Source organism: Vespa velutina, chromosome 4, assembly GCF_912470025.1.
Source record: "Vespa velutina chromosome 4, iVesVel2.1, whole genome shotgun sequence".
NCBI classification, from domain to species: Eukaryota; Metazoa; Arthropoda; class Insecta; order Hymenoptera; family Vespidae; genus Vespa; species Vespa velutina.
This window is the reverse complement of record NC_062191.1, coordinates 2,278,554-2,301,423: the sequence shown is the minus strand read 5'-3', so window position 1 is coordinate 2,301,423 and position 22,870 is coordinate 2,278,554. Positions and strand designations below refer to the sequence as shown.

The 22,870-nt window shown below is 31.4% G+C and overlaps 2 protein-coding genes across 5 annotated transcripts in view; both read right to left on the bottom strand.

Annotated features, from left to right (window-relative positions):
• The window catches only part of LOC124948453 (eukaryotic translation initiation factor 5B), a 33,756-nt gene extending 26,815 nt beyond the window's left edge, over positions 1-6,941 (bottom strand). For 2 of the 3 annotated variants that reach the window (XM_047492091.1, XM_047492092.1), the window contains exons 1-11: positions 6,663-6,940; positions 5,437-5,831; positions 5,176-5,359; positions 4,712-5,044; positions 4,430-4,636; positions 3,842-4,296; positions 3,509-3,726; positions 3,200-3,402; positions 2,696-2,961; positions 2,524-2,605; positions 2,242-2,423 (exon numbers count right to left, since the gene is read on the bottom strand). In XM_047492091.1, the coding sequence (XP_047348047.1) occupies positions 2,242-2,423; positions 2,524-2,605; positions 2,696-2,961; positions 3,200-3,402; positions 3,509-3,726; positions 3,842-4,296; positions 4,430-4,636; positions 4,712-5,044; positions 5,176-5,359; positions 5,437-5,831; positions 6,663-6,696 (2,559 nt within the window). In that variant the 5' untranslated portion in view covers positions 6,697-6,940. Of the gene's footprint in view, positions 1-2,241; positions 2,424-2,523; positions 2,606-2,695; positions 2,962-3,199; positions 3,403-3,508; positions 3,727-3,841; positions 4,297-4,429; positions 4,637-4,711; positions 5,045-5,175; positions 5,360-5,436; positions 5,832-6,662 lie in introns of all 3 variants that reach the window. The other variant, XM_047492093.1, reaches the window with a different exon arrangement.
• A 1,122-nt stretch (positions 6,942-8,063) lies between these two features.
• On the bottom strand, positions 8,064-19,632 carry LOC124948456 (putative inorganic phosphate cotransporter). Of its 2 annotated transcripts, XM_047492120.1 has the most exons (5): positions 19,217-19,632; positions 19,049-19,144; positions 11,273-11,499; positions 10,092-10,989; positions 8,064-9,975 (listed from the first exon to the last, which is right to left on the bottom strand). In XM_047492120.1, exons 2-5 carry the CDS (start codon positions 19,071-19,073, stop codon positions 9,638-9,640), a joined length of 1,488 nt encoding a protein of 495 aa, XP_047348076.1. In that variant the 5' UTR covers positions 19,074-19,144; positions 19,217-19,632; the 3' UTR covers positions 8,064-9,637. The 2 variants fall into 2 exon arrangements, with proteins under 2 accessions (XP_047348076.1, XP_047348075.1); XM_047492119.1 differs by having other exon boundaries at positions 19,049-19,632.
• Positions 19,633-22,870: the final 3,238 nt, after the last annotated feature.

Genomic DNA, 22,870 nt, shown 5'->3' with positions numbered 1-22,870 from the left:
ACGTTTCTATATCGAAGAAATTAATAATTAAATATTACAAATATATATATATATATATATATATATATATATATATCTTAATCGCATAGCTACGATATACAATATAACCTTTACTAATATCGATCATAAATAAATACTGACGTTTTGATATCGAAGAAATTTATAAATATAAATATTTATCTTTCCATCTCTCTCTCTCTCTCTCTCTATTTCTCTCGATCACGTAGCTATAATATTCGATATAACGTCTACTCGTTTACAAAATGGCGGACAGCCATTAGCGTGAAATAGTTTAGTTATGGAAAAAAGAAGAAGAAGAAAAAAAAAAAAAAAAGTATTTGAGAATTTTTTTTTCTTTTATCTCTCTCTTCTCCGCCCTTATCCCGCCTATCCCATTCATCTAACCCCCGAAATATACGATACATGAAAGAAATAGAATATTCTTTAACGTTGATACATACATATGTCCTAAACCGATGGACACAAAGTTAAAATCTCTCTCTCTCTCTCTCTCTCTCTTTCTCCCTCCCTCCCTTTCCCCCTTCTCCCTCTCTCTCTCTCTTTCTCTCTCTTTTTCTCGCATGGCGGTGAATGCGCAATTAAGACACCCTGTAGAAGACTACGAGGCGTGCCCACGGATGTACCGCACGGCTGATAGCACGATGGATCACGACTACAAGCACCGTGTGCGACCAATGAGCCGTATCCTGCTAAACTGTTAAGAAGGAAGTGGTTCGTTGCTGCTCTCTCTCTCTCTCTCTCTCTCTCCCTCTCTCTGTATATACCCTCCTGTTCTTGCCTCTCTCTCTCTCTCTCTCTCTCTCTCTCTCTCTCTCTCTCTCTCTCTCTCTCTCTCTCTCTCCTTCTATCACTCCTCTCCTGCCTTGAGCGACGACGAACACGCGTTCGTTTGCGATGCGTGTGTACGACTAGCCCTGGCTCTGCCTGCCTGCCTGCCTGCCTTCCTTCCCTCTTTATTTTTCTTTCTCTTTCCCTCTCTTTCTTACTTACTTTACTCTCTACCTCTACCTCTCTCTCTTTCTCTCTCTCTCTCTCTCTCTCTCTCTCTCTTTCTTACATCTACCATTGTACCTTATATCCTTTTCTCGACCATTTCGTAATACATCGACCGCTTGCGAGACACTATGTACGGTTTTTGCGATTATAAAATTTTGCAAAAAGAACCAATTCCAATAACGACAAAGCTAAATGCGTTAAGAAGAACAGGTTGCGTCGTTGTTCACATGTACGTACATGTACAATGTTGAAAAAGATCGAAAGTTTTATCTTTTCAAATTGTTTTATTATCGTTAATCGTTCGTTCGTTCGTTCGTTCGTTCTTTGGCGTGTGATTATTTAGATGACGGGAAAAAAAGAAAAAAAAAAGGAAAGAGAAAAAAGAAGAAAGATAAAGAAAAAAAAAAAAAAGAAAATTTTAACGAACGTTTTCCTTTTTCTTTTTTTTTTTTTGTTTTTTTTTTTTTTTTTGAGAATAACTCGACGTCATAAAATACAAGTTGAAATTTGATTCATTATATTTTATACATTAATATTTCGAATTAATAATAATAGGTATACGAGGGAGATAATAATTCCTATGAATGAGTACTTAGCTCTTTGCTTATGATCGTTCATTTTCTTTTTCACCTATGCCTTCTTTTTTTCTTTTTTTTTTTTTTTTTTTTTAAATATGTGAAAATTTTTCGAAAATATTAAATTGATAAATTTTTCGTTCGGTTTTACATTTTAACGCGACGAACACGTTCGTTGTCTTTTACGACTGATCGCGACATCTAGTGAAAGATTTAAGCTTGAAGCAAAAGATATATATATATATAAAAAAAAAAAAAAAAAAGAAAAAAAAAAAGAAAAAAAAAAAGAAAAAAGTGGAAAAAGAAAAAAGGAAAGAAAAAATGACACGCGGCGACATCTAGTTCATTTTTTAAGATACATAAAAGTTCATTCATCGACGAACATAGGATACGGTAGAGATCCCATATATATATATATATATATATATATATATATATAATATATAAAATATAAAATATGAAATTTATATATATTATTTTATATATTATATATATATATATATATATGTATAATTTTATGTTAATTTGTAAGAATTAGCTTTAACTATTTTTTTCACAAAATGAACTTGCCCCACTTTCAAAATTAACAGCTCATATATATATATATATACATACATTTTTTGTTCCTAAATTTTTTGATACCACTTACCGGAATTTTGCTGCTCCTAAGGAAATCTAACAATGCTTCAAGGGCACCCAATGTTGATGCTTGGACATATACACCCCTTTCGGCAAGTCTTATATTTCCAAGAGCACTGCTGAGTTCTTTAGATATTTCTTCTTTAAGGACATCGACCTCGTCTGGTTTTTGTGCGACTTGAAGATTCAATCCTAAATAAAGGAAGATATACAAAGGAAGAACGATATTATTAATACTTGATCAATTTCGTTTTTATAACAATAATAATAATAATTAACGTTTGAAATATACCTGCGATAGCTTTTTCTAAATCCTTCGCAGCGATCTTGACACCTTGCGCAGCCATAACTTCGCGATGCTCGATATATGCATTCTAATGAATAAGAGAACGGCGAACACGTATGATTAATAAAAATTATTTCAATTATTATAATTGTATAATGGTATTAATTAAACGACTAACCTTTACTCTCAACTCTTTTAATGGTTGCGGCATAAGAAGTGAACGAATTTGTGTAACTATAGGTCCATCTGTTCCCGCGACTATCATTGTATCACCTTCCTTCAACATACCATTGACTAGAATACAATCTATCGTAGTTCCTAAGCCAGGTAATGCTTTAACCTCTAGTACAGTAGCTTGAAGCTCTTCGCTGTACATAAGTCTCTTAGCTAACGGGCCCTGGGAAGCATCGACTATTAATGCTAGCAAGTTTCCCATGCCCTCACCTAAATAATAGAAGAGAGAGAGAGAGAGAGAGAGAGAGAGAGAAAAAAAAAAGAAAAAGAAGAGAAAAAAAAAAGAAGAAGAGAAAGGAGAGGGGAAAAAAAAAAAAAGAAGAAAAATAAAGGAAAGGAAAGAGAAAAAAAAGAAATTGTACATGTACATCATTTTCATAGACTCCGATACATTGAGAATTCAATTATGATTTAAGCATTAAATATCGTTCTTTTCAATCGCACGTACCTGTTATGGCACTCGTAGGAACTAAGGACACGTAACTACGTGGATCTGGATTTTCATAAAACAATGCAGCGTTTAGGCCCTGCTCGGCAAATTGCACTATAACGTCTTTCGAACGTTTCTCAAATTCTCGTTGCGTATTAATGGCCTGACTTTTAATAATATCTTGAACATCCTTTCGATTCATCGTTTGCCAGTCATACAACCTATATATATATATAAATAATAAAATGTATTAAAGCTTAATAATATCAATATTATAGGATTATAATCGATATTGTAAAATGATTAATTTTTTTTTTTTTTAATTACCTGTCGATCTTATTAAGGGCAACAACAAATGGACATTTCTTAGCTTTCAATAGATTTATACTTTCGATCGTTTGTGGTTCCAAACCGTGCATAATATCAACTACTAAAATTGCTATATCGCAGAGAGAAGATCCTCGACTTCTGAGATTACTGAAGGATTCGTGACCAGGCGTATCTATTATCAATAGTCCCGGTATCTTAAATATTTTATCAGCGAACTGTGTGAAAAAAAAGAGGAGGGGAAAAAAAACAAAGAAAAATAATTATCCCAATTAGTTGTGAAATAATCTTTTGGGTAAGAGGAAAAAATATTTTACGTAACGACGTACTTACACCCTTTACATGTTTCGTTGATTCTTGTATCGCATCAATGGGCACATTGGTAGCACCAATTTGTTGCGTAATACCACCTGCCTCACCGTCTTGCACATTGGTTCTCCTTAATTTATCGAGGATCTTTGTTTTTCCGGTATCTACATGACCCAATACACAAACAACAGCTGCTCTCAAATTATCTAACGATTTCTTTTTTTCCGCTTCGATTCGACGATTTTGTATACGTTCTTGGGCACGTTCCTTCTTACGTGCCGCATCCGGTACCTTATCTTCCAATCCACTATCTTCCTCGCTCTCATCTTCAGATTCTGATTCACTCTCGCTTTCACTTTCGGATTCACTTTCTGACGTTTCTTTCTTATCTAAATCTACTTCCAAATGTGACTTCTCTTGATCGGGTAAAATCATTTCCTTAGTTTCCTCAGGCGTTTTCGATGCTTCATCGGATTTGTCTATTTTATTAATATATATATATATATATTATATATATTATTTCTAACAACAGGGATAATATGAATGTAAAAAAAAAAAAAAAGAAAAAAAAAAAAGAAAAAGAAAAAAAACAAGAAAAAAGAAATTATTTACCTTCTTCTTCCTGTTCATCGCCGCTACTTTCAGCATCCCAAGAATCCTTTACTTCCTCTTCTTTTTTCTCACTAACATCCTTCGGCGTTTGATCAACTATTTCAACTTGAACGCGATCCGTATCAGTTTCTGTATCCTCTAATTTTTTATCATCTTTCTCTTCCACGCTAACTTGTTGCTTTATTTTATTTTGTCTTATTCTTGTACCTTAATAAAATGAATATTAAAATCGAATATATTATTAATCGTTCATTGCGAAAATATTCATTTTAATAAATATACCTGCTCTAGGCTTTTTATCTCCCACATCAGGTAAATCTAAACCTTGAGCTTTAAGAGCATCGATCATAGCTTGTGCTCTAGCTCTGTCCTGTTTTTGTTTCGTTGTTAAAAGCTTTCCTTCGGCTTTCAATCTTTCTTTCCTTTGCTTTTCCTTCAATTTTTTCCTTTCCTTTCGTTCCTGTTCCAATTGAAGTTGTTCTAATCTAGCTTTCTCACGTAATTCTTCTTGTCTTATCCTTTCTTCCTCCTCTCGTTTTAATCGTTCCTCTTCCTCCTTTAATTTTCTTAAAGCCTCTTGCATAGCAGCAATAGTCTTCTTACCGGGTCCTTTAGCTGAATCATAAATTTATTTATGTAATATAAATGTACAAAATTTTTCATTTACCATTGAAATGTTGTTTACATGCATAAATAATATTTAATATCATTCCATGAAATTATTTAAGTATCATAAGTCAAAATACCTTTTTCTTTAGCATCTTCTTTAGCACCCTTCTTCTTCTTTTTCTTTCCATCCTCAGCTTCACCCGTATCTCCTTCAGCTTCTGCAACATTAGATACTTTCTCTTCGACATTTTTTTCATTTAATTTTTCATTACTCTCAGGCTTTTTCGTTATCTCTCCGCCTTCGGCTTTCTTAATAGCCTCCTAGAATAAAATTTTTTTTATAGATTAAATTAAATATCGTATAGGTAAAAATGCATTGAAAAGTTTTTATTACTCACTGCTTTTTTTAAAGCCAACTTCTTTTGCTTCTCTCGTTCTTTCTTTTCTTTTTTCTTTTGGGCTGCAGTTTTTACAGTACCACCTTCCATATCGTCATCGCCGGTAATAATTGCATCATCAATGGCCGCTTCATTATTAATATCATTTTTTGATTCTTCCTTTATGTCCTTACTTTCACCTTTATCCTTTTTCTTATCTTTCTTTGCTTTCTTCTTTTTATCCTCATCTATTTTCTGTTCCGAATCATCTTTAACTTCCTTATCATCTTTAATTTCTTTTATTTCCTTTATATCTTTAACCTCTTTGACAGATGCTTTTTGACCGGAATATTCCAATTCTAATTCTGCTAGAACTTTCTCAATGTCCTCATCACTATCATTACGCTTTCTTCTTGCTATTCATACAGACAAAAATCTTTTTTAATGTATAAACGACATATCTTACGATATCAATATTATAAATTAAAAATTAATGGTAAAGCGTTAAATCATATATATATAAATATAATAATAAATAAATATATAAATATATATATATATATATATGTATTTATAATGTTTTAAAAAGATAATAAAATACGCACATGCAATATATAAAATTCAAATATTTATGATAATATCAAGAAAAAATTCAACTCAGAATTGATAACATATATATATGTATATATATATATATATATATATAAAATTAATAATTAAATAATTTATAATATGTAATAAATTATAAAATATAAATATTATTTTATATACATATTCTTAACAGAAAACTACCTGTGTTATGTGATAAATTATTAAATATAAATATTATTTGATATATATATATCTGTAATAATAAATTATATAAATATTTATTTCTTTACATTTGAAATATAATATGTTGCTATTCTATTATACGCATGTTATAGAGAAAATATAGATATTACAAAATATACTATTTATAATATATAATACGATATTATAATTCTTTCAATGTAGAATACTATATTGAATTTCTAATAGATAAATTATTGCAAAAAGTTACGTAAATACAATATATCGAGACGTAATATTGGTTACATGAAGCACATATGTTATCGGCAGAATTGAGGTTAAACGAAAAGCAGACGACGAATTGTTAGATCGAAAAATAGCATTCGATTTATATAATAATATATATATGGATTAATATAAACGTTGTCTGTTATAAAATTGAATGATATAAAAATGATTAACAAATATTTTCTCACCCTTTTTCCCTTTTTTCGGTTGAGATTCCTGCATCTTTCACTGATTTCAAAGATCAACTATATTTTTATAAAATAAATATTTTTTTCCTTTCCGAATTTCTTAATATATTAAATTTTATTACGTTTTCAATTGTCCTTTCTATCATACGGATGATATCTGTATGCAGATCCTTCTGTACTCTGATCACGAAAAAGGCTGTACACCTACGATCAAATCATGCCATACATACTCCATATATACAATAAACGGTAAAGAATGGTCTGAAGTTGTTTAGAGATATCTTTAGTCAAATATCGTTTCAACACTGCAATCGCGCCCAACAAACTTTTATTATCGAATAATATCGATGTTTTTAAAGATTTTCACATTTTCTGATATTAACCAATCACGTAAGATGTATTCCTATATAGTCACACGTGATTGGCTTACTACATTACTTTACATTTTACGAGATAAAAATATATTCAAAATGTTATTTCTTTACGGAATATTTTGAGAATAAATTATATTTGCTCTTTTTCTCTCTTTCTCTACATATATGTAAATTAATTCATAAACCAAGCAAACGCAAATAAAAAATGAATTGAATGTTCACTGGAAGAACGTCTGCCATTGGTTCGTTCTATCGACGTCAACCAATCAACTTGCAGTATAAAAATGTTTACATATATATAAGATATCGTTAAAATCAACAAATCAACGTCGTTTTCTTGTGTGACGTCAACGAAGGCGCCAAATGTATATTTTTGAATCTAGTAAATTAGCACGCGCTAAAATAAAAACTAAAATCTACTTGTAATTTTGAAGATTATTCAATATCATGTTTGTATTGTTATATAAAGTTTCAAATGTAAACAGACATGATTATCAGAATAAAGTATGAAACAACTACTTGACAGAAAAAAAAGAGAGAGAGAGAGAGAGAAAAAAAAGTAAAATCAAGCTTATTCCATGTTATCAAGAATTTGATAAGAAGTTTCGATTCAATTAATCAAAAGATTAATACAATCTACAAAAAGTAAAGTCATCATTTTCCTTTTTCTTTTTCTCTCTTTTTTCTTTTTGTTCTTTTTTTTTTTTTTTTATGTATATCTGAAAAATATACATTGTGAAGTTATTGAGCACGGAAAATTTTATATTCCATTCTAAATCTATTAATTTTATTACTCTGCAACATATTCTTATCAGATATTGTCTGTCACTTAAGACGATATATTTTAAAAGTACTTATGTTTATAAAATCATAAGAAATTGACCACTTGATATATATTGTTTAAATATTATTATATGTATAATCAATCTAGATTTTATCTCTGAGTGATCTAAGAGCTTATCAATTTAAAATATCATTGGATTTAAAGTACTATCTAATAAAGGAATTTTATAAATTACGTAATAAATCATAATCCACATTATACTTTTATTCATATAAAGAGAAAAAAAAAACGAAGGAGAACAAAGAACAATCGAATGTTTACGATAATACAAATTAACGAATTGATTTAAGTTTTTTTATTGTTGTTATATTTTTTTTTTTTTTTATTTATTTTTTTCCTCTTGAGAAATCTCCCAACTCGATGCCTTATACAAAATATCACCATGCGTGTTTTATTTACAAGTCTCGGGAAAAGTACAAGGTTTTATGTATTCTTTACACTTTTCCGTGATTTATACATATACATACGCATATATATATATATACATATATATATATATATATATATATATCTGCATATACATTAAATAATTTCTACATACAAAATACATTGTTAAGATATTTCGAATATCGCCGAAATCCAATGTTTTTTTTTATTTCGCAGCTCGAGTTTTCTGCATTGCTAATCCATCGTATTGGGTAATGCAATTTGCGGCGGGACTATTTCGAAGGAGCAATGAAAGGCAGCAAAGCGCGAAACACGTAACACAACGTAGTGAAAGCATGTTATTACATGGATTACGACGCATATAGAATTCGAATCGACATTACCCCAGTAACCGTGTGTATAAGATAATAACTCGGTACGAATTAACATCCATCTTAATGCATCTACCATTGCACAATATTTTTTTACAGCGTTATTCAAATGTAAATATAATATTTATCCGTAATTGATATATACTAATCTAATAAAATTACGCATAATATGCCGATCTTTTCTTTTTTTTTTTTTTTTTCGTAAGATCGTTCGTCAGAATTAATTAATAATTAATTAATGATTATCTCACACGCAAGCGAATAACATTATCGTATTGAGCGCCGCTGAAAGTGTATGTCTGTTGTTCGATGGGGAGGGGGGGGGGGGAAAGAAAGAAAAGAAAAGAAAAAAAGAAAAAAAAAAAAAAGAAAAAAAAATTTCAATGTTCTCAATAGCACCCATTGTCGTGTTATCAGTCTCCATTTTTTGGACTCTCGATAAGAAGAATATTAAATTTTTTTTTTTCTTTTCTTTTTTTTTCTTTTTTTAAGCGAGTTCGCTCTTACGAGCGCTACCTTCTTCGAAACGAAAATTTTCAATTGAAATCAATGTAAAATATTTTTTGCAAATAAAAATTTCTAAGATATTTGCACAATATCAAGAAACTTATCGAAATTTTAATACTTATGAAAGTTCAAATAGTCAATTGTTATAAAAAGAAATTTAGATTATATAAATTGCGTATCAGTTCAGTTTTAATCGAAAGTATACAAATCAATTTAAATCTAAAATCGATCGATTTGATTGACCTTTATCGTTTCGAATAAGAAAAAAGAGAGAAAAAGAGATACAAACAGAGAGAGGAAGAGAGAGAGAGAGAGTACTTGAAGTAAAGTATCATCGCACGATTAGAGACACAAAGAGATCCAATTGTTTTTGTTAAAGTTAAAATGACGAAAAAGAAAAAAAGAAAAAGAAAAAAAAATAGAAAAGAAAAATAAAAGAAAACAAAAGAGTGAAATCATTTCGACGAAGAATCATCACTCATCGCTTTATAATTACGACGATATCTTTCCTGCTTTCTCTTGTTTCTCAATATCGTTTTTACGCCGCCTCTCCTCTCTATCTCTTCTGACGAATTCAGGATCGTTCCAATATTGAACCTCTCCGCTCGCGTAAAATATGAAAATTAAATTGGTAACAATGAAAACAGCGAATACGACCCAAAATACGAGTCTCCACTCAGTCATCAATTCATTCGGTGTAAGTGCTCTTACGATGTAAGGTGTAAGGATACCACTTAAAGCACCTATTCCATTTACCACAGCCATCAGCGAGCCGGAATAATTTGGACTGAGATCAAGTCCATTTACCTTCATGCCGGGATAGAAAGTACCTGTTGAAAGAAAATAATTCATTTTGTTTTTATCTTTTCTTTTGTTTCTTTTCTTTTACCACCCTCTTCCCTCTCATTCCATCTTACAAAAATAAATAAATACAATCCGTACATACCCATCAGAGTCATTCCAATGGTAAACATAACAACGACAATGGTCCTGTCACATTCGCCATAGGATGCCCCAACTAAGAAAGCACCAGGCCCAATGGAAGCTATCGTTGTCCCGAGTTTTCGTACATTCGTACGCGACATAAATCCACTTGTAATCATCTTGTCAGCCAACCAGGATGATATTAAACTAGATATCCACATGCAAAGATATGGAAGAGAAGACAAATATCCGTTGTTCTTGATTGAGAACTTCATTACGTTGTTCATGTACGTTGGGAGATCAGTGACCATCGTGAAGAAGCCCCAATCGTGACCAACTTGAGCGGCTACCAAAGCCCAAAATGGTACTGACGTAAACATGTGTCGCCATGGTACCAATGGCGGTTTCTTATGTGTATGAGCGCTCATTCGGTCGTGCAAATATTTCAATTCGCGCTCTGATATGAACGGATGCTCGTCCGGATTGTTATAACATAATATGATCCACATAATGAACCATAATATACCTATTGCACCGAAAACATAAAAAACTGCAGCCCAACCTATTGGTGAATCTTGAAGGATCACACCGGAAACGGAAGTACCGAAAACTGTGCCGAGTAAAGCACCAGCGAATACCAACGAGCCAAGTTTCGATCTCTCTTCCGGAGGTGTCCATTGCGCTAACATCGAATTCAATGCAGGAAATGTCGTACCCTCGCCTAAACCCATCAAGAAACGTAGAACGATAAGTGCAGTGGCTCCGCCCCATTTTACTGCGACCGGTGTTAAAAGTGTTGTCACTGCGGTAGAAAGAATTCCTAAACCGAGCGAATACTTTCCACCGAATCTTTCAGCCAAAAGACCTCCTGGCAGATGAGTTATTATGTATCCCCAATAGAACGCCGACAATATCGTGCTCTGAAATAGCGAGAGAAACAGAAAAAAAAAAAAAAAAAAAAGAAAGAAAAACATCAGTACACGTGTTAGTTTAAAAAAAAAGATAAAAAGAGTGAAAGAGTTTAAATGAAAACAAATAAGATTTGATTAAATGTATGTGTCATAATTGCACATATCGCATATAGAACTTTAAAATAGTACATATAATTATTTCAATTTGTATTCGTATCATAGGAAATTATGAAGGAAAACATTATATTATTATAACGTTCTTGATCGGTCAATTGCCTTTTTTCCTTCTCACCTGTTGTCCTACACTCCAATCGTAAGTGCCAGATTGTTTCTGCTCGACTGGATGATCTTCTTGAAAAACAGGACAAGTATTGTCGAGCGAGGTTACATTTGTTGTTTTATTACTAGGTATGACCATTTGCGTCAAGGCTATCGACAGGCATACTCTCATGACGTAGGCATTGAAGATCGCAAGAAAGCCCATCACGGCGAATACCAAACGTTGCGGTACTCCCGCACCTAAAACAAAACCGGTAACACGTTCGATGTGTTTAGAATCGAACTATCGAACGATCTAGTGACTTGAATTCTACATATCGCTAGAGACGTGAACATTCGATCATAGAATTCCAAACGATTGCATTCACCGTTGCCTTCTATCGTTTTGGTTAACATAACAAACATAGGATACGTACATATATACATACATGTATATGGTATACGAATAAAATATATTGGTGATCGAGGTTTTTCTAAGATCTTTTTTTTTTTTTTTTTTTTCAATATATTTATTCTTTTTTCTGTGATTTTTTTCACTTCCCCTTCTTCTTTTTTTTTCTTCTTCTTATCTTTTTTTTTTTTTTTTTTTTTTTCTTTGCGGAATGATCGACCATGATATAAGAGGTATACACGGTAGTAGAACGAAAAATCCTCGACATCTATTTAAAAATTTATTTCCGTCTTCCTTATTATACCAATTAGACATTTAAACGGCATCAAGATTTCTAATACCGATATACTAGATAATTTCATGGTATATAATTAATTAAGATTAATAATTATTGTTTGTAAACTTGCGAATGCAAATATTAATATGCAATTATTAAAGGTTAATTCAGCATTCTGTTATTAAGAATAACGACAGAGAGAGAGAGAGAGAGAGAGAGAGAGAGAGAGAGAGAGAGAGAGAAACAATGATTCACATCATAAACGTAGAATATTGAAAGCCGAGGTCAAATCGTGGTACCAAGAGAGGCATCAAAATTCGAAGGACATGACCCTTGGGAGTACGTCTACCCTGATACGACGATGGCATGTCGATCACGATCGACAAACTTCCGTTCCAGTCGAAAGCACGATCTACGAGAGAGAAAGAGAGAGAGAGAGAGAGAGAAAGAAGAGAAAAATAGAGAAAAAGAGAGAGGAGATCGATAGAAGGTCTTGTACACCATGCATTTACGTGCTCCTCGCGACAAAGTCGATCGTTACGTCGAAAGGAAAGCAGGAACTCGAGAACGAGGGTCGAGTCGAGGTCGAGGTAAACTCTGCGCCAAGAGAATTGCAATTAGCAATCGTTGGATCTTACGTTAGATTTTATCAGTATAGAATGGATACGAGAGAGAGAAAGAGATAGAGAGAGAGAGAGAGGGCAAAATTATCGATAGATACTAATAAAGAGAAAGGGACCAAGAATCGAAAGTAATTATAAAATTTAACCTTCGTTAATTTTCTCCGGAGTATCGATTATTATTAATTAAAATTAAAAAAAAAGAAAAGAAAAACAAAAAAAAAACAGGAAAAGGAAAAAAAAAAAAGGAAAAGAACAAACAATCCCATTCTCTGACCGACCAAGAATTCTATCTGTTAGAACAGTGATTCTCAACTTTCGCGATAACGACAACAACTCTCGTTATAATCAGGTAACAAATTTTCTTTTCTATTATTTATTTATTTATTTATTTATTTATTTATTTATTTATTTTTGTCTTAAAGTTTCTTTTCTATAAAAAAAAAATTTTTTATCGATTAATATTTTCCAAGTGGATGTTCAATTTGACTTCATTCCAGAAATTCTTCGTAATCTCTCGTATCTCATCGTAATCCCATCGTTTTATAACGAATGACACGCGAAATTGTCGTAAAATTACTTCCATCATATTTAATGAATTATATAATTAATCCGTTCAATACCAAGGATCTGACGATTGATAAATAATCGTATTGTGATACAGTTTATACTAGATCTCGTATGATAAAGATGTAGATTATTTTCATTTAACTAAACGAGACGATGATCGTTAAATTAATGATCATGATTTAGTTAAGACAATAATATGGATGATGTAAATTGCGAGGAATTTTGTAAGGAGCTAACGAAGAAAGAAAAAAAAAAAAAAAAAAGGAACAAAAAAAAACATTGCAAATATAAAGAAAAACCAAGGAAGAGAGAGAGAGAGAGAGAGAGAGAGAGAGAGAGAGAGAGAGAGAGAGGAAAGATATATGTATTTGCCAATTATATTATAATATTTGATTTCATCCTTTGAAAAAAAAAAAAAAAAAGAAAAAAAGAAGAAGAAGCAGAAGATGAAGGAAAAAAGGAAAGAAAAAAGAAAAGGTAAGAGGAAAGAGGAAAAAAGAAAGATGAAATAAAAGAACAAAACAAATCACTGTGGAATTCGAAAAGTTCAGACACGTAACGCTTTTTTTTTTTACATCGACAATTTCCCTCTCTCTTTTTCTCAAGTGGAAAGGCATTTCGTACGATGCTCGACGATCACGATATGCAAGACATCGCTCATTCTTTACAAGAGGCATGGAGACATAAAGATAGAGAAAAAAAAACGAGAAAGATATATAAAGAGAGAGAGAGAGAGAGAGAGAAAAAAAAAATTCTTGTCAAAACATAATTGAGCAAGGCACAAATGCAAACGTAATAAATTTAATATGAAACGATTATGTAAGTTCTCGTTACGTTTCTTGAATTATGATTACTATGATAGTATTAAACCGATCGCTAACAATAACAACGATTCGTTTCTCTTTCATTCTCGCGCGCATAAAAATCACAACATAGCAAATTAGTGGGTGCTTTGTCGTTTTCATGGACGCATACATATTATCAAGGTCCGTTTCTCTCTCTCTCTCTCTCTCACTCTCTCTCTCTCTCTCTCTCTCTCTCTCTCTCCCTCTCTCTCTCTCTTTCTTTCTTTCTTTATGCATAATGTATATACATATTTGAAAGAGTTCTCCTTGTGAATGACAAACGTACGGATATCATAGGTCTATGTACTTATGTACATAGATGCATATATATTATATATAGAAGTGTGTTTACATATGTAAAACGAAACGAATTGTAAAATCGTAAAAATTTGCTAAGAAATCTTGACCATAGTTGTATAGTCGTATAGTCGTATAGTCATAGTCGTATAGTCGTAGTCGTGATCGTCCAAGTCAGTTCTCTTTTTACACGCTTGAGAGGAGGAAATTATTGTGTGTGTTGTGTGTGTGTGTATATGTATGTATGTATGTATATATATATATATGTATGTATATATGAATGTATATGTGAATCGTTCTATTACGAGTTGCACGTTTAGAAATCGCTTATTTTCTACGCTCCACTTTGATAGTTCCTCTCGATTAGGAAATGAAAGAAATTAAACGCAATGAGGAAGGTTTCTAGTCCATTTTCCATTTTCCATTGATGATCGGCAATGTCGATTCGTTCATTCAAATGACACATATTTTTCTCTCTCTTTCTCTCTCTCCCTCTCTCTCTTTCCCCCTCCTTAGTCTCCTGTCTATCCGTGTTCAAGTAATTCTCCGACTCTTTTTAGTTTTAATTAGAGATAGATACCTATCGATGGTACGTTATTTTTATTATCTTATTCTCATGTATTTTTTTTTTTTTTTTTTGATTATATTTTTCCCGTTATTATTTTTCCTTCGACTTCTATCTCCGCCCCCCCCCCTCCTCTCTCTCTCTCTCTCTCTTCCTCTCTCTTCTTTTATTGTTTAATATACTATAAATTCGCATATAATCACGTTCGCACGTGATCATTAAATAACGATTCAATTAATTAAGTAAAGAAACTAATACAGATATGCAGATTATGATAAAACATTTCCTCTTAACACGAAACGATAACAGTGCCAACGTTAACGTATAATTTGCGAAAACGAAACAATAAATATATTATTTAATGAAAAACAGTTAGAAAAAAGAAAAAGGAAAAAAAGAAAAAAGAAAAAGGAGAAGTTACATTCGCAACGTGTAAGGAAGGGAGGAAGGAAAGATATTAAACAAGAGTTTCGTCTTCTTTGGATCTTTTCGATAAACGATTGTCACGATCGATTACTACGAATTAATCCTCTTATATATTTCAAGTATCGATTGTGATCAAAAGATTGATCGATCGATCGATCGATCGATCGGTCGATCTGTCTGTTCGTACCATCTAATTAAATTCTTTTAATGTCCAACGTAAATATTATAATATCTTTTTCTTTTTTGTTTCTTTTTTCTTTTTTTTTCTGTTTCTTTTTTTTTTTTTTTCTTTTTTTTTTATCGTTTATTCACATTCCAATGATTTATATGACAGAAACAATCCCGCGCGAATTAAATATATTATTATAATAAAAGGTAAAGAAGATGCGAAGATAATAAATGTAAATGAATTTACGACTTATTATATACTTTTAAATCTTTTTCTTTTTTTTTTCTCCTTCTTCATCATCTTCTTCTTCTTCTTCTTCTTCTTCTTCTTTTTCTTCTTCTTCTTCTTCTTTTTCTTTTCTTATACATTCATATAAATATACCTATGTACATGGAAAGATACATTAACGATTGTTTTATCTTATCACACAGAAGAAGGGAATTCCAAAATATACATGAGAAATCGAAATATACTCGTATCATTGTTTGTACACAAATTCTATACAAATTGAAAAAAATTGATTCGCTAGAGAAAGAGAGAGAGAGAGAGAGAGAGAGAGAGAGAGAGAGAGAGAGAATAACGAGACGAGACGAGATAACGAAAAGAGAACAAATCATTCGAACGCGAGAAACTTAATTCCCGTAATCTTCTGTCGCAGAGAACAACGATTTCCGTCTTTAACAAACGATTACTATAGTAAACGAGCAAGAAGAAAGAAAGAGAGAGAGAGAGAGAGAGAGAGAGAGAGAGAGAGAAAGGGCAGAGGATCTTTTTATGAAGGAAAAAAGAAGGAATGAGAAAAGATAAAGAAGCAAAAATTAATAATTTAGGCGAGAATAATTTTTAAAAGAATGAGATCAAGGTTGAAAACTTTCTTCAAACAATTTTTTTTTTAATTTCCCGCTCGAGACGAAGAGAGTATTATTGACAAATGATAAATTTAAAGCTCGTATTAGATAAATAACGAAAGTAAATAAACGAGATTTTTTTTTCAAATAAAGGGGAAAAAAAAACGAGCGACAGATAATAAGAAAAATAATTTACAAGAAAAATATCTTGTAAAAATTTTTACGAGACGAAAGAATGAAATCAAGATTGATTAGTTCCTCCTTTTTTTTTTCTTTTCTTTTTTTTTTTTTTGTTTCTTTTTCTTCAAATTTTTTTTTCTATTTCCCAATCAAAATGAAGAGAATATATAATGAATGAGAAATTTAACGATCGAATTTATACATAGATAAAGAAAATTATAATGAGATGGGGCCTTTTATAAAGAGAACAATCGAACAATGGTTGAAAGGAAAACGAAATGAAAGAAAAAAAAAAAAAGAAAAAAGAAAAATAGAAAAAAGTAAATAAATAAAAAATAAGAATCTATAAAAAATTTCGACGAGCGAGCAAAAAAAAAAGACAAAATAAAATCGACGTTGAAAATTTATCACGAGTTTGTTAACTTGTTTAATTGCAACTCGAATAATATAATAAATGAAGTATTTATAATGCATAGTTATTAAAACAAATTAATATAATTTCATTTATCGCAATTACGTAAACGAAAAAACGACAAAGAAGAAAAAAAAGAAAAAGAGAGAGAGAGAGAGAGAGAGAGAGAGAGAGAGAGAGAGAGAGAAAAGAAGAATCATCGTCTTCGTAATCGTTTTTTTGACTTAGTTTTATAAGACTATTATCAGACATTTTTTAAATAATACAAATACCATCGTGTGTCTTCTGTGTTATTCTCTCGGAACAATTATCATTGATAGATTCAACCAAACCCGATTACATGTGCTTTTACTTTTGTCCTTATTCCTCTAGTTTCAATTATCGTTCACAATTATAGGAAACTGCGCCTTCGTGCATTATTATCGAACAGGCTAATCGAGTTGATCGATTTCAACGTTTACGTAAAACTTGCCGCGAGCTTTCAAAGACGAGAAGTCACGTTCGTTCGTCCGTTCGTTCGTTCGTTCGTTCGTTCGTTCGTTCGTTCGTTCGTTCGTTCGTTTGTTGGACGTTCACAAAATTCCAAAGGAGTCGTAAGTTTATACACACATACATACACACACACATATATATATATACATACATATAACATAAGAGGCTTCACGCATATATACAAGTACTTACGTCTTTACATATCTCATAGTTTTATTTTCACACGACGTCGTTACTTTTTTTTGTTTTGTCATTTTTTCTTTTTTTGTTTCTTTTAATTTTTTTCTTTTCCCATTTTTTTCTCCCTTTCCTCAATACACACTCATAAGCATTTTTAATAAATTGATCACGTCAGTTGGATTACCAAGTATTACGAGGAAACAGTTTCACTATTTACCAAAATGATCTTTCTCCCTCAAATTATCCTCATTTGGTTACCATTCCTTCATTAATCCTTTCGAAACGATCGTTAAACTTATTTTTCTTGTTATATAATTAAATTTTTGTTCATCTAATGCAGATCAAAAATATTTTGTCGAATTATGTTTAATACAAATGACATATATATATATATATATATATATATATATGATCGATGTATTTGTATTGTAAAATTTCTTTTATTTGTCGTTCATAAAAATTCGTACGAATTTCATGGAAAGTTCATTTGAAACGATCGAACAACAACGATATTGATCGTTTGAAAAAAAAAAAGAAAAAAAAAGAAGAAGGAGAAAAATCATTTTTATTGGTTGCATACGATCAACTTAATAATGCAAAAGTCTTGATTAGTATACAGAGAAAGAGAGAGAGAGAGAGAGAGAGAGAGAGAGAGAGAGAGAAACATGAATACCACCTTGATTAAGAATAACAGGAAGAGATAAAAAAAAATATTTTATGTATGTATGTATATAAAAAAAATTTTATAATTTGTTCTCGATTCTATTGAGAGGAGCAAAAATCCATTTCTTATCGCTTGTCCTTCATTACTTCAAAGATCTTTGGACTATCGTATTTCACGAAAAGTTATGACATTGTTAGATCAACCCCAAGTACTATCGATAAACAGAAAAGAAGTCGTATCTTTATCAATAACAAATGCTAACAACTTGTACCACTCACCTTACTCTTTATTCGATTAAATTTCAACACACTCGTTGTATATATACCGTGTCTTTCAATATATAATATTTATAAAATTAAAAATATCACACAAAAAGAGAGAGAGAGAGAGAGAGAGAGAGAGAGAAATAGGAAGGGAATAAAAAAAGATTTTAAACAATAAATTGAATGAATACAACTTTTGTAATTGACGTATTTGGAATATTAAAGGAAGATTTAAAAAAAAAAAAAAAAAGAAAAAAAAAAAAAAAGAAAAGAAAACAAAAAAAAAATTATACCGATAAAAATCCGCATATCATCTGTATATACGTGTTTAATGTATATTAACGAACGTGTATATAGGCATTATATCTTATGATTAGCCAGTTAAAGTTTCGTGACTATGCGAAAGGAAACAACGGCGACGAAGCATGTCCAGATTCCTTGAAAGATTTGAAAACAAAACAAAACAAAAAATAAAAAAAGAGAAAAGAAAGAAGATTCATGCGTCGTGTGCGTGTGCGCCTGCGCATGCGTGTGAAAAAAAAAAAAAAAAGCAAAAAGAAAAGAACAAGCTTCTTGATATTATAACTTACAGCACACTTTCCAAGCGGACAGCATCTTGATATTATCGTTCCAGATTCGAGTCAACCGACGACGATTTTTCCTTTTTATTCGTTCTTTCTCTTTCTCTACGTTACGAAGAGTAAGAGAGAAATATATATATATATATATATATAGATATATATATAATGAGCACCAACCACCCTGCTACTTTTCTTCACGACACGACAAATTAATTATTCAAAATCCTCTTTGATCCTTTACATTAGTAATATTCTTTCTAGATATAAGATATAACAGTAAAGAATTTCATTTGACGAGAGAGAGAGAAAAAGAGAGAGAGAGAGAGAGATAGATAGAGAGAGAAAGAAAGAGAGAGAGAGAGAAAGAGAGGGAGAGAAAAGAGGAAGAGAAAAAGAGAAAGAGAAAAAGAAAAGGAAAAAAAAATGTACACAAACGAGAAAAAAGGAAAGAAAAGAAAAGAAAAGAAAAAAAAGAGAAAGAGAAAGAGAATCTCGAGGAAAAATGATTAGACAGGTGGCTGGTTACTCGTCCGATTAGGGTCGATCGACCCTCGTACGCGCCTTTCGATCGACTGAATCGGTATCCAGCACAAATTCGCTTTATAAATGGTAGCCGTTAAGCGCGCGAAGCAAGAAAGAGAGAGGAGAAACATACGAGCGCAGCGATAAGGCGAGCCCATACTCTTTTTCTATACACAACCAGCACCTAAGTTAAACGATTTAGACGACGATGAAACCGAGAAGTATTCGATCAGATCAGATCAGATAGCGATCGAAACAATCGAAAATAGAAGAAAAAGATTTTATAGGATTAAGGAATAAGAGAAATGATTATGATGACGACAACGATGATGATGATGATGATGATGATGATGATATTTATGTGAGTATGTATGCATCCAAGTATGTATGGAGGGAACGAAGAGAAAGGAACAAAAAATGAAAAGAAAAAAAAAGAAATGTTTTCAACTCAGTGAAATCTTTCTCTCTTTCTCTCTCTCTCCCTCTCTCTCTCTCTCTCTCTCTCTCTCTCTCTCTCTCATTCACTCACAAATGTCACTTCTCTACCTAAAAATGATTAAGCAAAAATAGCACTTCCCGATCTATGCGTATATATTTATATGTATATATAAATTTGTTAATCGACAAACGTTACTCAACATTTTCAATAGAAACATACTCTTTGTAACTATCGAGCAATAAACAATATCGATATCTCTTTTTTTTATATTGCTTAGGTACTATTTTAGACTCTTAATCGTTATCTCATTTAATTTCCTGCAACTCCCTTCCCTCTCTTCTATCTTACTATCAACCCAACTCCCATCTCCCTTTAATATCATCCTACTCCTTAATCATAAGAATCCTACTTTACGATGATATTGCAATTCTATCGACATCTTGTGAAATATCGTATAACGATTTTATTTGTAAAAGAAAGGATCGAGAAGTTAATCGATCTAGGTGAACCGGTATATATGTATATACATACATATACACATGCATATATATATATATATACACATGCGCATATTTGCATATATATACGTGTTACTGTGTTTGATATAATAAAATTTAACGAATCTAAATGTATGTTACGTATATGAGGAAAATTATATGAAGAGAATCTTTATTACGAAGAAAGAAACAAAAATTCCATTCATATTTCTCTGAATATTGATATTTCGAGACTTTATATGATTCCATGTAATTTCGATATTTCTATTGACAATTTCGTGAATCTGTTATTCGTATATCCGACGACAAACATTCCTTATGTAAAACCATGAGGAAGATCTTTCTTCTTGAAAATTTGTTAGATCTCCTCTCTCTTTCTCTCTCCCTCTCTCTCTCTCTCTCTCTCTCTTTCTCTCTCTCTCTTTCTCTCTCTCTCTCTCTCTTTCTTTCTCTCTCTCTTTCCCTCTCTCTCTCTCTCTCTCTCTCTTTCATCCACACGTTGTTTCTAATGAAAAGGATTAAAAAAAAAAAAAAAAAAAAAGAAAAGAATTCTGAAAGAGATAAATAAAAGATAAAATATACAAAATTTTACACGCAATTCAATGACGATAAAGTAAAAAAGCCAGGCGCAACCTTCGATTAGAAAAAAGAAAAAATAAAAAAGGAGAGAGAAAAACGCAAATAAAATCGATTAATGATTATATCGAACGATAACGACAAGTGTTCGTATGTATATATATATATATATATATATATATATATATATATCTTTTCCCCATTATGTCGTTTTTACTTCCGTCTGTACTGATATAAACTATATGTGTTTATTTTTTTCCTTTTCTATATAGAGATCTTTTTTCTTTCAATCAATAAATTTTTTTTCTGAAAAGTCGAACATTGAAAAATCATCGAAATGATGAAAAGAGGATTGCAAGCTTTACGCTTGATTGATTTATATCCATGTATTTATATTCGAGATAATATTTATAAATACGAGGTCGTTCTTTTGTTTCCTCCTTTTTCTTCTGGCTTTTTCATATGCATGCAGATATATATATATAATATTTTATATATATATATATATATATATATATATATATATATATATATATATATAATATATTGCAAATTGAAGCAAGACATATAAGAATGTACGTATACAACGTTTGAAATGTTGCAAGTGATTGCTTTCCATTGATTTCACAGGGGGTTGCGAGAAAAAGAGAAAGAAATATATGACAATGAGACATATACATAATTTTTCTTTTTCCTTCGGAAATAAGTTAAACGAAGCCAAACGACGTTCTAACTGATTGCACGAACGCCTTGTAATTCGAAACTTTGCAATATGCTCCTTTTTCAACGTCCTTCCAATCTTTTTTCTTTAACTTTTGTATCTATTACATCGATCTCTTAAGACATATCGGTTTCACGGACCACGATCATTTTTAAAAATTTCGATTAGAAGAACGAAGTTGAATCAACGAATTGATTAATAAAATACAAAAAAAAAAGGAAAAAAGAAAAGAGGAAACAGAGAGCAACAGAGAGAGAGAGAGAGAGAGAGAGAGAGAGAGAGAGAGAAAGGAAATAAAAAATAAATAAAAGAATTCAAATTACATCCAAATTGTTTGCTTTTTATTTGATCGATGAAAAAGAAAAAAGGAATAAAAAAATATTTATTTATTTCTAATTATTATTAATATTTATATTTATATTTATATTTATATATATATATATATTGTATGTATAAAAAAAATTATTTACAGACTTGACGAGCCTCCTTTAGTTCGATAAGCTACCAGTTTTATCTACTTAGACAAGTTACCATTACTGAAGAGTTCATTCCAAAGTGGCATCTTATCTTCGATTATCATAGATGATCGATGATAATACAAGTCTACAAAGATAAATATTTCAACGTTCTCCTCGGAAAATAGGAACAGACGTTTTCCTTTTATACTCCCTTCCCCCAGCCCCTGCCAACATCCTACACCCCTCACGCTTCTCTTCCTTGACCGCATGCTTACTTCTAAGTTTCTATATTTCTCTCTTCGTTTCGATCGACACGATCTCTTCTCACCCACTTTTTATTCTCCCTCTCTCTCTCTCTCTCTCTCTCTCTCTCTCTCTCTCTCTCGTTCTCTCACTCCCCCTAGAAAATAAATTCTAAATCGAAAGGTTCTAAGACGTATCCGAGGATTCTTTCGAAATTCTATTTCCAAGAAACTTCATTTGCAATGCGCCACAACTTTCTTGACATTTTTTCCTGATCGCTAGGCAATGGTACCAGCCTGTTAATACCTAGAATGGCATAAAAACAAAAATTACGACTCTGTATCTGAAGTAAGTGAAATCAAACGTGAACCATGA